Below are 16377 nucleotides of genomic sequence, written 5' to 3' on the forward strand. Positions count from 1 at the left end.
TCCCATCTCTTTCTCTGCCTCCTGCCTAATGTTCAGACCACTCCAGAAATTACCTTACACACCCCAGGACCCTGCACCCCCAGGGCTCTGCCCTCTCACCATTCAGCCACAGTCTAGAGACTCAGGGCCACTGTGGGTTAAGCTCCATTGACTGTCCTACCCCTGAAAGAATGTCGCAGAGGCATCAGAGGATTCCCCCCCCCCCTCCAAAGAACTGCTGCCTCATACCCTGTGCCTTTTCCCAGGCAAAGCCAACAAGAATGTGCAGTGGGACGAAGACTCGGTGGAGCTCCTGCCAGACAACCCCGTGCGCATTGCCTTCGTACTGGTGGTGCACGGCCGTGCTGCCCGGCAGCTGCAGCGCATGTTCAAGGCCATCTACCATCGGGACCACTTCTACTACATCCATGTGGACAAGGTGAGGCAGGTACCTCTCTGAGCCTTTGACCCAGAAGTGCTATGTGTGACACAGATACATGTGTGTGTTTATGTGTGCATGTGTTTGTATTTGTGTGTGGAGATATTTGTGTGTTGGTTACATGGATGTGTGTGTTTACATATCTGTGTGTCTGGTTTTGTGCACTTATGTATTTGTGTGGAAAGTGTATGTGAGCAAACATTTGTGGGAAGGCATAAAAACTTGCTTGTCCCCATATACATGTACTTCTCAATGTGTATTTTCATGTGGTCTGTATGCATATGTGTTTGCATGTTTGTACATGTGTGCTGTGTTTTGTGTACTCTGTACACATGTCTGTATACAGGTGTGTTTGTATGTGTTCTGTGTGCTCTGTAATCATTTGTGTTTATGTGTGCATATACATGTCTTTGTGTTTTGTGTGGTCTCTGCATGTGTTTGTGTGTATGTATGTGTGCTTATATGTGTTTTGTGTGGTTTTCATGTATATTATGTTTCTCTGTTTCAGCTGTGACTTTCACTTTATCCAGAAGCTTCTTCTGAACTTTCTTTTCTAGCCTCCTGTCCCTCTCCCTAACTGGGCATCCCTATCCTCTGAGGGACCAGATGGGACCCTCCTTTTCTGTCTTCCCAGACCATCCCTTCTCTGGCCCCTCAGTCCTGCTTTGGGTGTGACAAGTATATGTGGCCTATGGTGCCTTTGACCCTCCATTGGCAGGCTATGGAGCCACAAGCTCCCATGGCAGACAGAGATCCCTGCTGGCAATCAGTGGTGCTGCTGCCCACCAAGTGGCCAGAAGGACATTTGCACCCGAAAGTGGACTTCCACAGGACTTGATCCCACACTCTTCTATAGGGATGATGGGGCCCCAATGTCTTGGCTTCCTGGACCCCTGGGATCTGGCAGGCAGAGGCCAAGTTCTTGGGCCATAGAGCCCTCAAGTTGGACACATGCATTTCTGGTTGCCAAAGGTAATGCTCTGGAGGAGAAAGGTGGCAGATGCGGAGACACAGCCCAACTAAGAACAAGTTTTCCTGCATCTCATTGTCCCATCACCTGGGGAGGGATTAGGGTAGGGGCAATCACCCCAAGGACAAGTATGGAATGCTTCCAGACTACTGATTGCCTCTCTCTCTCTTTCTCCCACCCCACCCCACCACAGCGCTCCAATTACCTGCACCGCCAGGTGCTCCAGCTTGCCAAGAAGTATGCCAATGTTCGTGTCACACCCTGGAGGATGGCAACCATCTGGGGTGGGGCCAGCCTATTGGCCACCTACCTGCAGAGCATGCGTGACCTCCTGGAAATGCCCGACTGGCCCTGGGACTTTTTCATCAACCTCAGTGCTGCTGACTACCCCATCAGGTATGGCCATCCCACCTTGATGGGAAGCGGAGGCAGCGATAAGTCCTCTACCATCTGTTGGCAGTGTCTGTGTAGGAGTGGCGGCCAAGACCCATGTTGTCTTCTTTGGATGGGGTTCATGTCTCAGGCAGTTTCCTCCTTCTCTCATCAGGGATTTCCCCAGCCTGCTTTCCCCCCAGCTCTAGGTACAGAGCCTGGAGCCGGTAACCTCCTAGCTGATAATCATGGAGGGAATTATGGGAGGATTAGTGATTGGCTAGGCAGGGGAACAGGTAGCTGAGCCCCAATGGGGTATGTATAGCCAGGAAAAGATTCATCACATCTGAGGATAGGAGAAACTGGGGTGCGAGCATGGTGGTGACACTGTGTGATCCAATTCAGAGACTGCTTGGAGCAAAAGGCCATGGTCAAGGTCATGGTGTGACTTAGACATGACTTAGAAATGAGGTACAAAGGAGAAAGGTAATGTTTTCTTTTTATTGTTTCTGCTTGGGGGCTCACTCTCAGCTGTGCTCAAGGCTTCCTCTTGATTCTGTGCACAGAACTCACTCCTGGTGTGGCTAAGGGGTCTGTATATGGTGCCAGGTATCAAACCCAGGTTGGCCGTATGCAAAGTAAGTGCTCTCCCCCTGTGCTGTTGGCAGCTGGTCTGTGGGTCTCTGTGTAATATATGTCCCCGCTGGCCATGGCCTGGGTGGCCTCGGGGCTTTGGTTGGGGGAACCAAGCAGAGCAGCCTGTAGCCTGAAGAAGGTTGGAAGGTCAGTGGCCAGACACAACCAGAAAGGTGTATTTCTGCATGAACATGAAATGTTGCATGAGCCCTGAGAAAACTCTCCTGATATCTCTTAACAGGGGACAAAGAGAAATGTGAAGTGTCATTTTTTGTGGAAAGCACCCACACCCTTTTCTTTCCCAAGTCCACTGTGGAGTACCTGAAAAGTGGGGGCAGAGGAAGAGCAGCATATTTGGGGCCAGACACACTCTCCAGCCCTCCAAGCAAACCCATTTTACAGAGAGATAAGCAGGGACCCAAGGTCACAGAGCAAATATGCAGCAGAGTGGGATTTAGAACTGAATGTTTCAAGTTGACCCTTGAGGATGACAGTCAACCTAGAGTGGAGTGCCCATCCCCCAATCACCTAGAGGCTCAGCCCCAGCCTGTCCCCAGAATTCACAGCTTAGACCACTTGGCCACATGAAAGCACATGAAAGGTGATGGGGAAGGTCCTTGGAGCTTCTGTTCTATGGGGTGTAGCGCCTTATAGATAGGTAACTTACTTAATGTTACAGGGTCCTTTAAGCATGGCCAAGGATTACAGGGGTTCTTGGTTAAGTCTGTTGGGGACCTGAGCTGAAAGAAGAGGAACTGGTCTTTCTCAAGCCCTTTCTCGTGGGGCAGGCACTATGGTGAGGCCTGGGAGTGCCACCCTTCCTTCCCTCCTCTTGATAGCCTAGAAACAGGTTCAAAGGTCAAGCACCTTGTGGAAGGGAAGAGGCCCAGGGCCAGATTGGTGGGGCTGTGAGGACACATCCACTGGCCACTGCTTGCAGCCTGGCTGAATGAGGCCAGTGACCTGGACCCACCGACCAGCCCTTGCTAACTCAAGGAAAAGCTTGGTCTAGTAAGAGCCACTCAGTAGATTAGATGGTTGAGGCCAGGCTCAGAGCAGGCATCAGGGACTAAGGAGAGAACACAGAATCACTGGGGACCTTGGGATCTCCTTTGTAAAGGAGTCTGAGTTGTTTTTGCTTGCCCTCTCAGGGAAGGGATGAAGGAGTAGGGTGAGGAGCTGCAGATGGAGTGGCAGATGGGACGTGAAAGCCGGTTGGAGCAGCCCAGGCTAAAACCATTCGTCTGCAAAATTCATGTGTTTGGGTTTTATTTTTTTTGGGGGGGAGGGACAACTTCTGCAAAACAACAGCAAGAAGAACTGTGGTGCTCGGCCATATAGGATGCCTCTAGCGATCTCAGCGGCAAGTGAAGCTGGCAGCTCGGCAGACAGGCAGGAGTTCGGGGTCATGGTGGAAATGAGAGGGGATGGGGCAGGGAAGCTGGAGATGCAGGAGACAGGGGCTCATTTCTGCTAAGAAAAAAAATAGCTAGGGATGTGAGTTCCTTTTACAACCTTCCCAAAAGCCAGGTGTGGGGTCTGGGTGGATTTCTGGCCCCTATCTCCTTCATAAGGGGACACGTTTAGTCCTAAAAAGAGGTCAGGAGTGAACATATGAGGTGGTGGAACTTCCCAGGACTCCCCAAATCTGTGATGTTTCTATTTAACCCAATTTTACCACAGTTGGACTTACTGACCAGGTGTGAGAAGTCCCCCCAAGCTAGTGAGAAACTCAGGTCCTGGTAATAAGCCTGGGGTCAGAACATACTTCCTCTTGGCTGCTGAAAAGCTCAGCATCCAGTAGGATTGACTTGTTTAAGGGACAAGGGTTGTGGCCACAGCTTTGAAATACATATATTGGTTCTAGGGGCCAGTCATGAGGCCTGGGCAAGGCCATAGGTACTGCTGGCCTCAGAAGGTTTTTGCCCTGTGATAGACCTCTAAGTCTGGTGTCTTGGATGCTGTCATATGATGCTCAAAGAGATTCCTCACGAGTCCTTCCCCAACCTGCAACCTTGGAAAATGGACATATCCCCAAGTGCATGCATGGGTCCTTGAGCACCATATTAGAGATTTGTTAGAGATTAGAACTCCAGGAGCTTATGACCTAAGTAGGGGGTGGGGGGTGGGACCAGAGAGATAGTACAGTGGGCAGGATGTGTGCCTTGCACACCACTAACCCGGGTTCGATCCTTAATAACATTGTGGTTTCCCCAAGCCCCACGAGGAGTAAGCCTTGAATACAGCGTCAAGAATAAGCCCTGAGCACAGAGCCAGGAGTAGTGCTCTATCTCTTTGTCTCTGTCTGTCTCTCTCTTCCCTCTCTCTTTTTTTCTCTCCCTCTCTCCCTCTCTTCTCTCTCTCATTCTAGGTCCTACTCTGCACTGGGCCTCTCTAGGGCATTGACTGGCAGTTCCTTGTCCCCAGGGCTATTTCTCTGACCACTACTACATAATCATGAGTGGGACCCTTGGCAGTCCTGCATCTGAACATAGGTGAGGGGATAAAGCAAAAGTGAGCGTGGCCTGCAGACTCCTTTCACCTTTTACTATGCCCCATTCTCTCCATTTTTGATATGTATTTAATTGATTAGTTAGATTCAAAGGGAACAATGAAACAAAGCAGGATACCTGGTGTTCCATCCATCCGTCCACTTCCACCTATAACATCCTCGTCACCTCAGCCCAAACCCAATGTCAGGCCATTCACTCATAATTCATGCAGAGGCCATGAAAAGCCCTCAGGGGTAGAGAGTGGTGATCAGAGGGTGGCTCAGATCCTCCATGGGTGGGTAGCCTGGGGGGGAGTTCATCCTTTAATAGAGATGAGTCATACCACACTCACATCCCACCTCCCCCATCTGCAATGGCCCTGTCCCACCCAGGTTCTACACTGGTCTCATTGCTTCAACACTGCTTAATCAGAAAGAAAAGAGTGTGAGAAAGGGGTCCATTTTAGGGTGCTGACCAGTTTACCCAGAGGGTAGCCCCCATGAATGTTGTGAAGGAGAAGGAAGAAGGAAGAAGGGAAGTGGTACTCACATATTCTCCCACCTTCCAACCCCTTAGGGCCACCTCTTTCCCCTTATATCCTCAAATCTGGAGACAGATTCTCTGCCGAGCAATCTAATTGTGTTCATCAGTCAACATTACTGGCCAACCCAGCCAGGGGCACAAGCACTGCAACCCCTTTCTCAATCTAATTGCACTCTCTGGGACACCTGAGCATGGTTTAAAGCCAAGTAGTTTTTGATTACAGAGTCAATCTTTGTTTAAAAGTTTACCCCCACTGGGGAATCTTCTAGCCAGTTACTTTAAACAATGCATTCTCTGGACACCTACAGCTAAATAGTACCCTGAATCTAAATGGCTTTGCCAGCATGAGGGAGGAGCGTGGGGCCATGGTGTAGGGTAGCCAGTAATCCATGGCGGTTGTCTGGGGAGTGAGAGTCTCAGCTCCCAGAGACCCTACTGGTTGGTGCCTTGAGGTCTCAGGAGACACCCCCTCCTCTGAGCGTCCTGCCTGTAGTCATTCGAGTGCATGTTGGTGCTAAGTGTGGTCCCTGTGGTTCTTCCAGCCCTTCCATGATATGGGTTTTCCATGTCCCTATCCAAGAGAAGGGATGGACATGAGAATCCTGCCCAGAGTCACTGCCTGCATAGAGATAGATCTCTGCCTTCAACCCACCATGACCTCCACCACAAGCCATGGTTCACCCCTTGAGGTGGACCTGTTGGTTTAAAGCAGGGGAGGGGTTTCCCAGTATAATCTTTTCTTTTGTGATCTGTCTGAGGCTGTGAACCAGGGTGTGAAAAGTACGCTTTCAAAAGCACCCCAGCTTTTGAAAATATCCAAATCCATCTGTAGTAACTCACATACCTCATATTTCTGAAACTGAAGTTCTATTAAACAAAGCTGAATGGTCAGAGAGATAATTCAGGGGTTTGTCATGAATGTGGGGTTCTCTGGTGCTACAAAAGATCTCCTGAGCTCTTCCAGGTGTGGCCTAGATGAACAAAATCAAAGCTGATCTAGAACTAGGGATATAACTGACCACCTGAATTTTACCCAAAACCCCTCACAGTCCCTCCAGCATTGCTAAGTGTGCCCTGGAAGTTCCCAGTACTATATCACTAGGCCTAGCATTAAACTCTCTGGCAAGATGCAAGAACAGCATTTGATCAAAGAGAGAAAGCAAAGTTGTGAGGAAGATAAGGGACTAACCAGAGAGAGAAGCATATGCACAACTTAGCCAATTTTTAATCATGAAGCTCCATGTAGGCTTATCAGTCAGTCCCATCATGTCTGCCTCAAAAATGCATTCTTTCACTATAGGCAGAAGGCAGCTATCCTTGATACTGGCATGAGTAGACATGGCTGTGTTCTAATTAAACTTTATTTACAAAAGCAAGTGGCAAGACACTCTGCCCTAGACCATTCTAATGCTCCCACCTTTCTAATGACCTTGTTCTAGAAGGCACCTAATTCCTCTGTTCCACTGTCAACAGATGTTCTATCAACCTCAGTTGCAGCTTTTAATCCTGAGCTTCATATTTCAAAGCTCATAGACAAAGAATAGCAGAGATTACCAAGTGCCCCCTGAACCCAGCCCAGAGCCACTGAACTAGATCTTAGACAAGAAAGGTCTTTTTTCCCCATACTTCCATCCCCATCAGCCTATGTCATAGATAGGAGCTGGAGAACAGTCCTTGAAAATCCACTCATGGGGCCAGAGAGATAGCACAATGGCAAGACTTTCGCCTTGCATGAAGAAAGTCGGTAATTCGAATCCTGGCATCCCATATGGTGCCCTGAGCCTGCCAGGAGCGATTTCTCAGCATAGAGCCAGGAGTAACCCCTGAGCGCTGCAGGGTGTGACCCAAAAACAAACAAAAAAAAAAATCCACTCATCTTTCTGTGTTGGTTGACCTGGGGCCAGTCAAATGGGGACAGCTAGTTTCTGTGCAGTGTCCTCCCTGCCTTGGGGTGTTACCAGCTCCTCAAAGTCAAAACAGACTCTGCTTTTCTTCCCAGTTGCCCCTTGTCACTGTCCCTCCACCAGACCACACTCCAAAGATGAACACTTAGAGCTCTGAGGTTCCTAAATCACCTAGATTTCTGCACAAACCTGACCTCCAGCTCCCTAAGAAACTTCCAGATGCCTTTTATCTTCCCTCGGGTGATCCATGCCCCAGGCCAGCAGACTCTGATTGTGGGGGGAGAGAAAGCACAACCTCAACCTTCCAAGTTACTGCTGATTCTTGCTCTTTGTGTATATTATGCCTTTTGTTTGTTTGTTCGTTTTCTTTTTTGGGTTAAACCCAGCAGTGCTCAAGGCACTCCTGGCTCTGCACAAAGGAGTCACTCCTGACTGGCTTCGGAAACCCTAAGGGGTGCCAGGAATCGAACCTGGGTCAGCCCTGTGCAAGGCAAGCTCCCTCAGGCCTTTCTACTCCACAGAATTCTTAGCCCCAGAGTTTTTTGGAATCAGTTCTTAGCTGGAGCTGGGCCCAGCCATCCTCTCTCTCCTCCATTTGGCTGAAATAACTCAGAGCTCAGGCCAGGAAAGACACACATCCTAGGTGCAGCATAAATATTGGCTGAATTTGGAGATGGGAATGTGGACAGGAAGACTCAAATCATCTTATCTGGCTCACCTTCAGACAGTTCAAAGGCCAATGACCTCTGACCCTCCCAAGCCTTTCATCTCAGGACCAAGCACAGGGTAGAATTTATCAGTGAACAGTGAGCTTGTTGTACCAGCCTCTTCCAGCATGCTGAGAGGGGCACTGGGTCTTGGAGGAATCCCAGATGACAGCTGTTAAACAAATATTGTTTTTCCCATAAGGAACACTGTCAGTCACCATAGAAACATATGAGGAGCCAAGGAAGGCATCACCCTAATTAAATACCATGGGAATCTCTATCAGCTGGTGGAAGACCTTTACCTGAGGAACAGGATGTGGGGAGACATATGGTCTCATAAAACCAAAGCTTTAGTGACCCCTAGGAAAAGGGCCCATAAAGCAAAAGTATCCCCCTGATTGGAAAGCTGAGACCAGGTTTAGAGTCAGATCACAACCATTATTTTTTCCTTCTTTTTATTTGCTATTTAAGAGATGCTTAGAGATTTGTAGGAGGAGGAAAAGAGGGGAAAAGAAAGTTGGGGAGAAATGCTGGAGAATACAAGAAGAACACAGGAGAGAGGAAAGCCAAAAGGGACATTGTATCCCATTTCCTGTCAGAAAAGAAGCAATGCAGAGTGTTTCCTGTAGGTCAAGCCCCTGAGCTCAGAGTTTGTCCTGAATCCTGGGTTCTCTGATTCTGGAAACAGTACCAGGGCCCTTCTTATCCCTTTGCCCCCATGCTTCAGAGAGCAGGAGTTCTCCTGGGACAAAAGACATCTTCCAGGTGGGAGTGAAGTACAGCCAGTAAGGTACTTGCCTTGCACGAAGCTGATCCAGGTTCAATCCTTGGCGTTCCATAGGGTCTCCTGAGCACTGCCAAGAGCAAACCCTGAGCTCAGCAGGAAGGATGGAAACAAGGAAGGGATGGAGGGAGGGACAGATGGGAGAAAGGGAGAAGGGAAAGAAGAACTAAAGGGAGAAAGGGAAGGAAGGATGTAATAAACAGATGGAGGGGAGAAAGGATGAAAGGAAGAACATCTGCCCAAGGTCTTTGTCTTGTTTGAGAGGCTGAGTTGGGATTAGGGCCAGACCTGGCAGTGCTCAGGGCTTGATCCTGGCTCTGTGCTCAAGGATCACTCCTGAAAGGACTCAGGGGTATCAGGGATCAAATCTGAGTATGCACATGCGCCATTACTCGGCACTAAGATCACAGTTTTTAGGGGCAGCCCTTTCTGCTACAATGATTTGGTTCCAGAATTCTACTTTGTGACCCTCCAAAAATATTACAGGCCCCATCTTGCTTAAGGGACCTTGTTCCAGGGTTCAAACCTGGAGCTCCTTCATAGAAAGTTTGCACTCCAACACCCTGAACTATCTCTCTGGCCTCCAGTCTTATTTAGTTTGCCCTAAATTACTCAAATGCCCAATGAGACTTATCTCTGAAGAAACCTCAGGAAGTTTCCCTGGGAGCCCCACAAGGCCTTTGGGTCATTCTTGGAGACTTAGGGTACAATCCCAATAAGCAACATCATGTCTCCTTTTAAAGCTTCTGGAAGTCGTGCTCCACCACCCTACCCACCCCCTGCCCTGAATCCCTGGCTGAAGGACTAAGCTGTGCCTGCCTCCAGTGGAAACTAGCTGGTTTCATTTCTTTGATACCTCATCAACCCTCTGAAGTAAACACCCAGCCCTGGCGGTCCATGGAGAGAATATTCCTGGAGCAGCATGTCCCAGCCCTCCAGAATCCCTCCAGCCTAGAAACCACCATGACCACCTTATTTTGGAGAGCACTGTGATGCATTTTGACCTTGTTTCTGGCAGACACGCTCACTCGGGAGCCTGGCAGACTGCCCAGGGGTATTGGTGACAGTCAGCTACCCTTCAGAGCTCAGTCTGGGCTCGCTTGACCCAGGGATTTGAGGAGTGTGGCCCAGAGCCAGCAGAAATGTGGATTAGCATCTCACGGAAGCTGATCCGAATGACAGTGGTAACAGCTCAGAGGCTGGCATGCAAGAGCAGAGCTGCCCAGTCTACACTAGATCTCTTTTGTGTTCCCAGGCCCACCAGCCATCATCCCACTTTTGGTACCTGTTTCTGTATCAATCTGGATGTTTCTATTGAGCAGGCAGCCATTTTCCATGGCTACTTATTTCTATCATCCTCATTTTTTTTTTTGTTTTGGAACTACACTTGGTGGTGCTCAGGGTGTCCTCCTGGTTCTACACTCAGGGCTCACTCCTGGCTGTGCTTGGGGCTCATTCCTGACTCTATGCTTAGGGCTCATTCCAACCATGGCTCAGTATTGCAGCCTCCCTTTCAGCCTGAGCATCTGTAATGCATCTTCCCCACATCCTGGAAGGGGCCTGGGGTGCAGCATGGTGCTCCTTTCTAATTAACCTGGAATAGCCGCTGTACCTTTCTCTGACCCCAACCTTATCAACATGGATAAAACATTGGAAGCCACCAGTTGGGGGACCATGGATGCTGGGGTGCTCCCCTAATCAAGGGCTGTGGAACATTTTAGGGGTGTTATGCCTAGAAGACTTTCTAAATTCAGAGCAGACTGTGCCATTGGTGGAGGGGATATTAGAGGGGAGTGCTCTGAAAACAGTGCTCAGGGAGCTCAGGGACACTACCAGCCAGAGTCAATTGAACTGGACTGTTCAAGGCTTGGATCTATCGAACATTGCTTGGACCACTAGAACTATACTACCTGGTGGTGCTTAGAAGTCCATGCAATTCTAGGAATCAAACTCAGGGCCTTGCTCCCATGACCCTACCTGTTCTGAATTATCTCCTTGCCCAGGTTGGGTCTTTCTCCTGTATCAGAGCATTAGTTCTGAATGTCTTAAGCTTCTGGGCTTGGAGATGGCCATAATGATGCAATTGGGTTACCACTAACACTTATCATGGATTACTGTGTGCTGGGTGGCCTCACTGTTCAGGGAAGCATATTCCTGACTCAGCATATTCCTGAGTCTTGCTGAGATGAAGGAAACAAGTGGGAAGTCAAGACCTACAGAGAAAGACCATGAGGAGAAGAGAAAAAAGGAGAGGGAAAGGAATCAAAGTGCTGGAGTCTCTACTTGGCTGAAAGAAGCACTGAGGCTCCTGCTAAAATTTCTGTCAAAAAATGTTGGCCTTGGTGGAGCCTAAGATCAATGGGGTTACTTAGTCTGTTGGTCAGAAGACCAAGCCCTAAAAAGTGCCATCACAGACCCCTGTGTCCTCTAATCCCACAAGGGGATGAGGTTCTGGCCTTGATTCACACCCATCATTCACCACCACTACATGTGTTTCCAAGCCACCCAGTCATAGAGGCCACCATCTTAGATGCCTGGAACCACATTCCAATCTTGGTCTTCTCTCCTTCAGCTTTCCTGAGCCTCGGTTGCTTGCCTATAAAACTTGCCTATGAAACTTGATGAAGAACATGTTTTGTATGAGGGAGGCCCAGTTTGGGTTCACACTGGGAGTGACCTACCACCACCAACACAGAATCAGGTGTAGACCCCAACTACCAGCAAGGCCTGGTGTAACCCAGAAGAGACTCATCTTTTATAACTCATTTGCATCCCTATGGGTAATTAAAATGCACTGAATCGGCCTTGAGGTCTGGAGACCTAGTGGAAAAACTCCTGAGTCTAGATGACTTGGTTTTGTTTTGGAGTCACAATTGGCAGTACTCAGGGTTTTCTCCTGGCTATGAGCCCAGGGATCACTCCTGAAAGGATCCAGTGGTGGCATCTAGGGTGTGGGGGATCAAACGTACAGATGCTCAGTATATCTCTTCACCCCAAGAAGTACTTTCTTGTATATTTATTTCTTAGTCCAACAGGCTCCCCCCGTTAGTCCTACTGTGTCTTTTCTTATTATCTCAGTCATGTTGCCTCTGTGCACCAAGGGTCGGAGAGGGGCACCTGGCACCAGCTACGGGACACGTTGGGAACAAGTCCAGCATATGGCCAGAGGAAAGGAAAGCTTCCAAGTCTCTTGGTGAATGGAAAGAGAGAGAGAGAGAGAGAGAGAGAGAGAGAGAGAGAGAGAAGGAGAGAGAGAAGGAAAGAGGATAAGAGGGAGGGAGGGAAGGGAGGAAGGAAGGAGGGAGATTAGAGCTGGGTGCAATGTCAACAGCCCCTGTTGGCTCATTATCAGGAAAGAATTAAATATCAGGTGGGAAATTATTGACAGGCAGCTGGAGAGCAGCATTTGGGAGAGCTGGTTCCTGTTGGAGGAAGGCTAAGGTGACAGGGTGCAGCCTGGTGGACAGATGTCTGCCTTCCAGGTGGAGGGGCAAGTGTTCTCCTCGCAACACTGTCTGGTTCTGCAAAGTAGCTTTGCTCTCCCCCTGCCTTGTCCCCACTCCAGAGCCAGGAGCCTGGAAAGCGAAACTTCCTTCCCTGAAGTGTCAGACTAGCTCATATGGAAGCACTACTAAGTCAAATCGCTAAATGCCTCTTTGTCTCCATCAAATGGGTGGCAGTGAAATGGGAAATGTGGAAATGGCCCCAACTCCAACCCTTGAAAAGTGGCTTTGCAAAACCTCTGACCCTAGGAGTCAGAGGCTGAAAGAGGCCTCTCCCCAGCCTGGACTCCTCAATCCTCCCAAGAGCCTTCTTCTCATTATTTATTTCTGCTGCTGGGGGCCCATTCCAAGGTTAACTTGCCCCATACTCATCAAGCCCACATGATGAACTTTACCAACCTGCAGTGAGGATTGGTAAACCTGCACAGAGGCCTGGAGACCAGGGCAGGTTTCACTATGGTGCTCAGATTGCATTTGCTCTAAGACTGACTGTGTGCACCCACCTCTCCCACAATGGCTGCCAGCACCTACTTCCACAGTGGACAGCCCACATAGACCCCAGTGGGGTTAGTCTGTATCCACTTTCTTGGTCTTCCCCACTATGTCTCTCTAGGCATAGTTCCTACAGGGACTTCACAGATAAGCACCTGTTTTCTTCCCAGGCTGGGGGTCCCCCTCTACAGCATCTACTTCTAAACTCTGCACCCCCCTCTGCAAGAATCCAGGATTTGGTATTTAAAATCCTGCCATTCCCAAAAAGGGGTGCATAGTTGTGAGAAGTCAAGAAATGAGGGTGTCTAGAAGCAGAGCAGATGGAATGGAGCAAATGCCATTAGTTGAGCTTCCCTGGTGGACCTTTCAGGGCCTGTTGCATGGAGTGTCTGCTATGTACATAGATGTCAGGTCTTGTCCCTATGTGGAGTGACTGCTGGGGTCTGGAACAAAGCCCAGAGCCAGCCTTCTGGCCATCCTGCCTTTTTATAGATCTAAGACCCAGACTTCAGTTTCTAAAGAAACGGTCCTTAAGGCCAGCGAGGTGGCGCTAGAGCTAAGGTGTCTACCTTGCAAGAGCTAGCCAAGGACGGACCATGGTTGATCCCCCAGCATCCCATATGGTCCCCTCAAGCCAGGGGCAATTTCTGAGCACTTAGCCAGGAGTAACCCCTGAGTATCAAACGGGTGTGGCCCGAAAAACCAAAAGAAAAAAAAGAAAGAAACGGTCCTTAACTCCTTGCTTCTGAGTGAAACTCCCGGAATGGAGTTGAGCCAAGCACCAGGCCCCTGAGATAAAGGAGCTGTCACTTCAGCACCGTTTACCTGTTTGGGTTGATTCAGCGGAAGAGGCAGCCGCCTCTCTGGCAGATGGGGACCATGTGACTGGCTTTGAAAATACTGTCACAGCTGTATGCACAAGCTGATTAGCTGTGACTACACTCAGAGTACAGAGATTGATGGCGATAAATTTGGGATAATAATGCTAGGGACGTTGTCATCTGAGGGGAGCACGCTCCCCTAATTCTTCAAGCTTGCTCCATGCCTAACACTCCTCCCCGACCCCTCAGCAGCTGCTGCCTACACGGACTATGCACCTCCTCGATTCACTAGTCCTGCAGAAAGTATTGGATAGGACAGAGAGATAGTAGAGCAGGAAGGGTGTTTGCTTCGCAGGCTGTACCATTCCTGATATTTTATCTGGTCCCCCAAGCCTGCCAAGACTGATCCTTCAGCACAGAGACAGAAGTAAGGCCTGAACAGTGCTGGGTGTGCCCCACAAAAAATAGTACTGGAGGGACATAGGTGAGTCTCTCTTTCTTCTCTCCTTTCTTCTTCTCTCTTCCCCTCTTCTCTCCTCTCTTCTCTTCTCTACTCTTCTCTTCTCTCTTTCTCTCTTCTCTTTCAACTTTAAAGTAACTCTCTAAGCCTCTCCAAAGCTTATACTCTCATGCAAGCACATTTGGAAGCCTTTAGGATGATGATCATATTAGGAGGTAAGTCAAGTCACAGGCTAAAGGTTGGAGGATAGACAAGGCCTCTGGGAAGAGGTGGCCTGGAGGCAACCTCCTGGGTGTCCAGAGTGAAGCTGCAGAGACTAGAAGATCCACAGCTGGGGCCAGGACCATAGCACAGCGGGGAAGGTGTTTGCCTTGTACACAGCTGACCCAAGTTCTATTCCTGGCAACCCATAGGGTTCCCCAGAGCACTTCCAGAAGGGATTCCTAAGTGCAGACCTAGGAGGAACCCCTAATCATTGCCAGGTGTGACCTAAAAAATGAAAAATCCAGAGGTGGGGCCGGAGAGATAGCACAGTGGTAAAGCGTTTGTTTGCCTTAGATGCAGAATGGCGGTGGTTAGAATTCTGATATCCCATATGGTCCCCTGAGCCTGCCAGGGGTAACTTCTGAGTGCAGAGCCAGGAGTAACCCCTGAGCACTGCCGGGTGTGACCCCCTCACACACACACAAAAAAAAAACAGAGCTGTGTTGCTTGACAGAGCAATAGCCAAGGCCTGAGGTTGGCAGTTTGCCTAGGTGGGTGTTGGACTGTAGACATTCCAGAGCAGATTAGATCCTTGGCTCCGGTCCCCCACAACCTCACAGCATTGGGGGCAGGGTGTTTTCCTATACATGGATGGACATGGAAACTATTATGCTTAGTGAAATAAGTCAGAGGGAGAGAGACACAGAATAGTCTCACTCGTCTATGGGTTTAAAAAAAAAATAAAAGGCATTATTGTAATAATGCCCAGGGATAACAGAGATGAGGGCAGGAAGGACTGGCTCATGATATAAAGCTCACCACAAAGAGTAGTGAGTGCAGTTAGGGAAATAACTGCACTAACAACTACCACGACAATGTTAATGAGTGAGAGAAGTTGAATGCCTGTCTCAAATACAGACAGGGGGTGGGGGAGGAGGGAGATGAGGGGTTTTGGTGGTGGGATTGTGAAGAGGGGTGTGTGTTCTTTTTATGACTGAAACACAACTACAATCATATTTGCAACCATGGTGCTTAAATAAAGATAGTATAAAAGGGAGAGAGATACAAGAGCATAGATAGCATTGCAATGCAGCCAGAAGAGCCCAGGGGTGATGGCCATGAAAATCCATGAGTCTCTACAGCACAGGAGGAGTGAAAGGGGAAAATCAGGTCTGGTTTCCAGGATGGGAAGAGGGACTGGAATGATTCCACATCTCAGGAACTGGAGCATGTGTCATACATGAGCAAGGCCTTGAGTTGGATTCCTGCCAGCATTCGGCTCCCAGCATAACCCTGACTTGACCAGCCTGGTTAACCATTTGTTAATGGGAATGGCCCTTGGGTCTTCTGGGAACTACACACACTCTCTCTTCTTCTTCCCCCTCCCACCCTCCCTCCACTTTCTCTAAAGGACTCAAAGACCTCATGCCTCTGGTGGACCCTGACTTTCCTTTTGCTCTGTTTGTGCAGGACCAATGACCAGCTGGTGGCCTTCTTGTCCCGATACCGAGATATGAATTTCCTAAAGTCACATGGCCGGGATAACGCCAGGTAACACCTTCCCTCTGAGTGCATGCAAAAGATAAAAAGAGTAAGGGGCTGGAGCAATAGAACAGTTGAGAGAACATTTGCCTTTCATGAAGATGACCCACGTTCAATCCTGACATCTCTTATGTTTGTATGTCCGTATGTTCAATCCTGACATCCCTGAGCCCACCAGGAATGATCCCTGTGTGCAGAACCAGGGGTAAACCCTGAGCACAGCAGGGTGTGGTCTAAAATAAAAACTAAAAATATGAGGAAGTCATTCCAGTCTGGGGGTTACAGACAGAGCCATGTGGCAAAATGGGGTCTGATCCCCAGGATGAAGGACTTGAGGGTTCTGTGTGAAAGGAAATGGGTAGGAAGGACCAGAATGATAGCACAGCAGAGAGAATATTTGCCTTGTATGAGGCCAACCTGGGTTAGATCCCATATGCTATATGGTCTCCTGAGCCCACTGGGAACAATTCCTGAGTGTGGAGCCAGGAGTAACCCCTGAGCTGTGTTTGAGAAAGGGGCATCATCCCTG

At 49.1% G+C, this 16377-nt stretch overlaps 1 protein-coding gene across 1 annotated transcript in view; it reads left to right on the forward strand.

The window, feature by feature from the left end:
• The window catches only part of XYLT1 (xylosyltransferase 1), a 124251-nt gene that overhangs the window by 80516 nt on the left and 27358 nt on the right, over positions 1-16377 (forward strand). Inside the window, exons 3-5 of the mRNA XM_049788111.1 lie at positions 246-418; positions 1582-1784; positions 15777-15857. Of these exons, the coding sequence (XP_049644068.1) occupies positions 246-418; positions 1582-1784; positions 15777-15857 (457 nt within the window). The remainder of the gene's footprint in view (positions 1-245; positions 419-1581; positions 1785-15776; positions 15858-16377) is intronic.

Source organism: Suncus etruscus, chromosome 15, assembly GCF_024139225.1.
Source record: "Suncus etruscus isolate mSunEtr1 chromosome 15, mSunEtr1.pri.cur, whole genome shotgun sequence".
In the NCBI taxonomy this organism is placed as follows: domain Eukaryota; kingdom Metazoa; phylum Chordata; class Mammalia; order Eulipotyphla; family Soricidae; genus Suncus; species Suncus etruscus.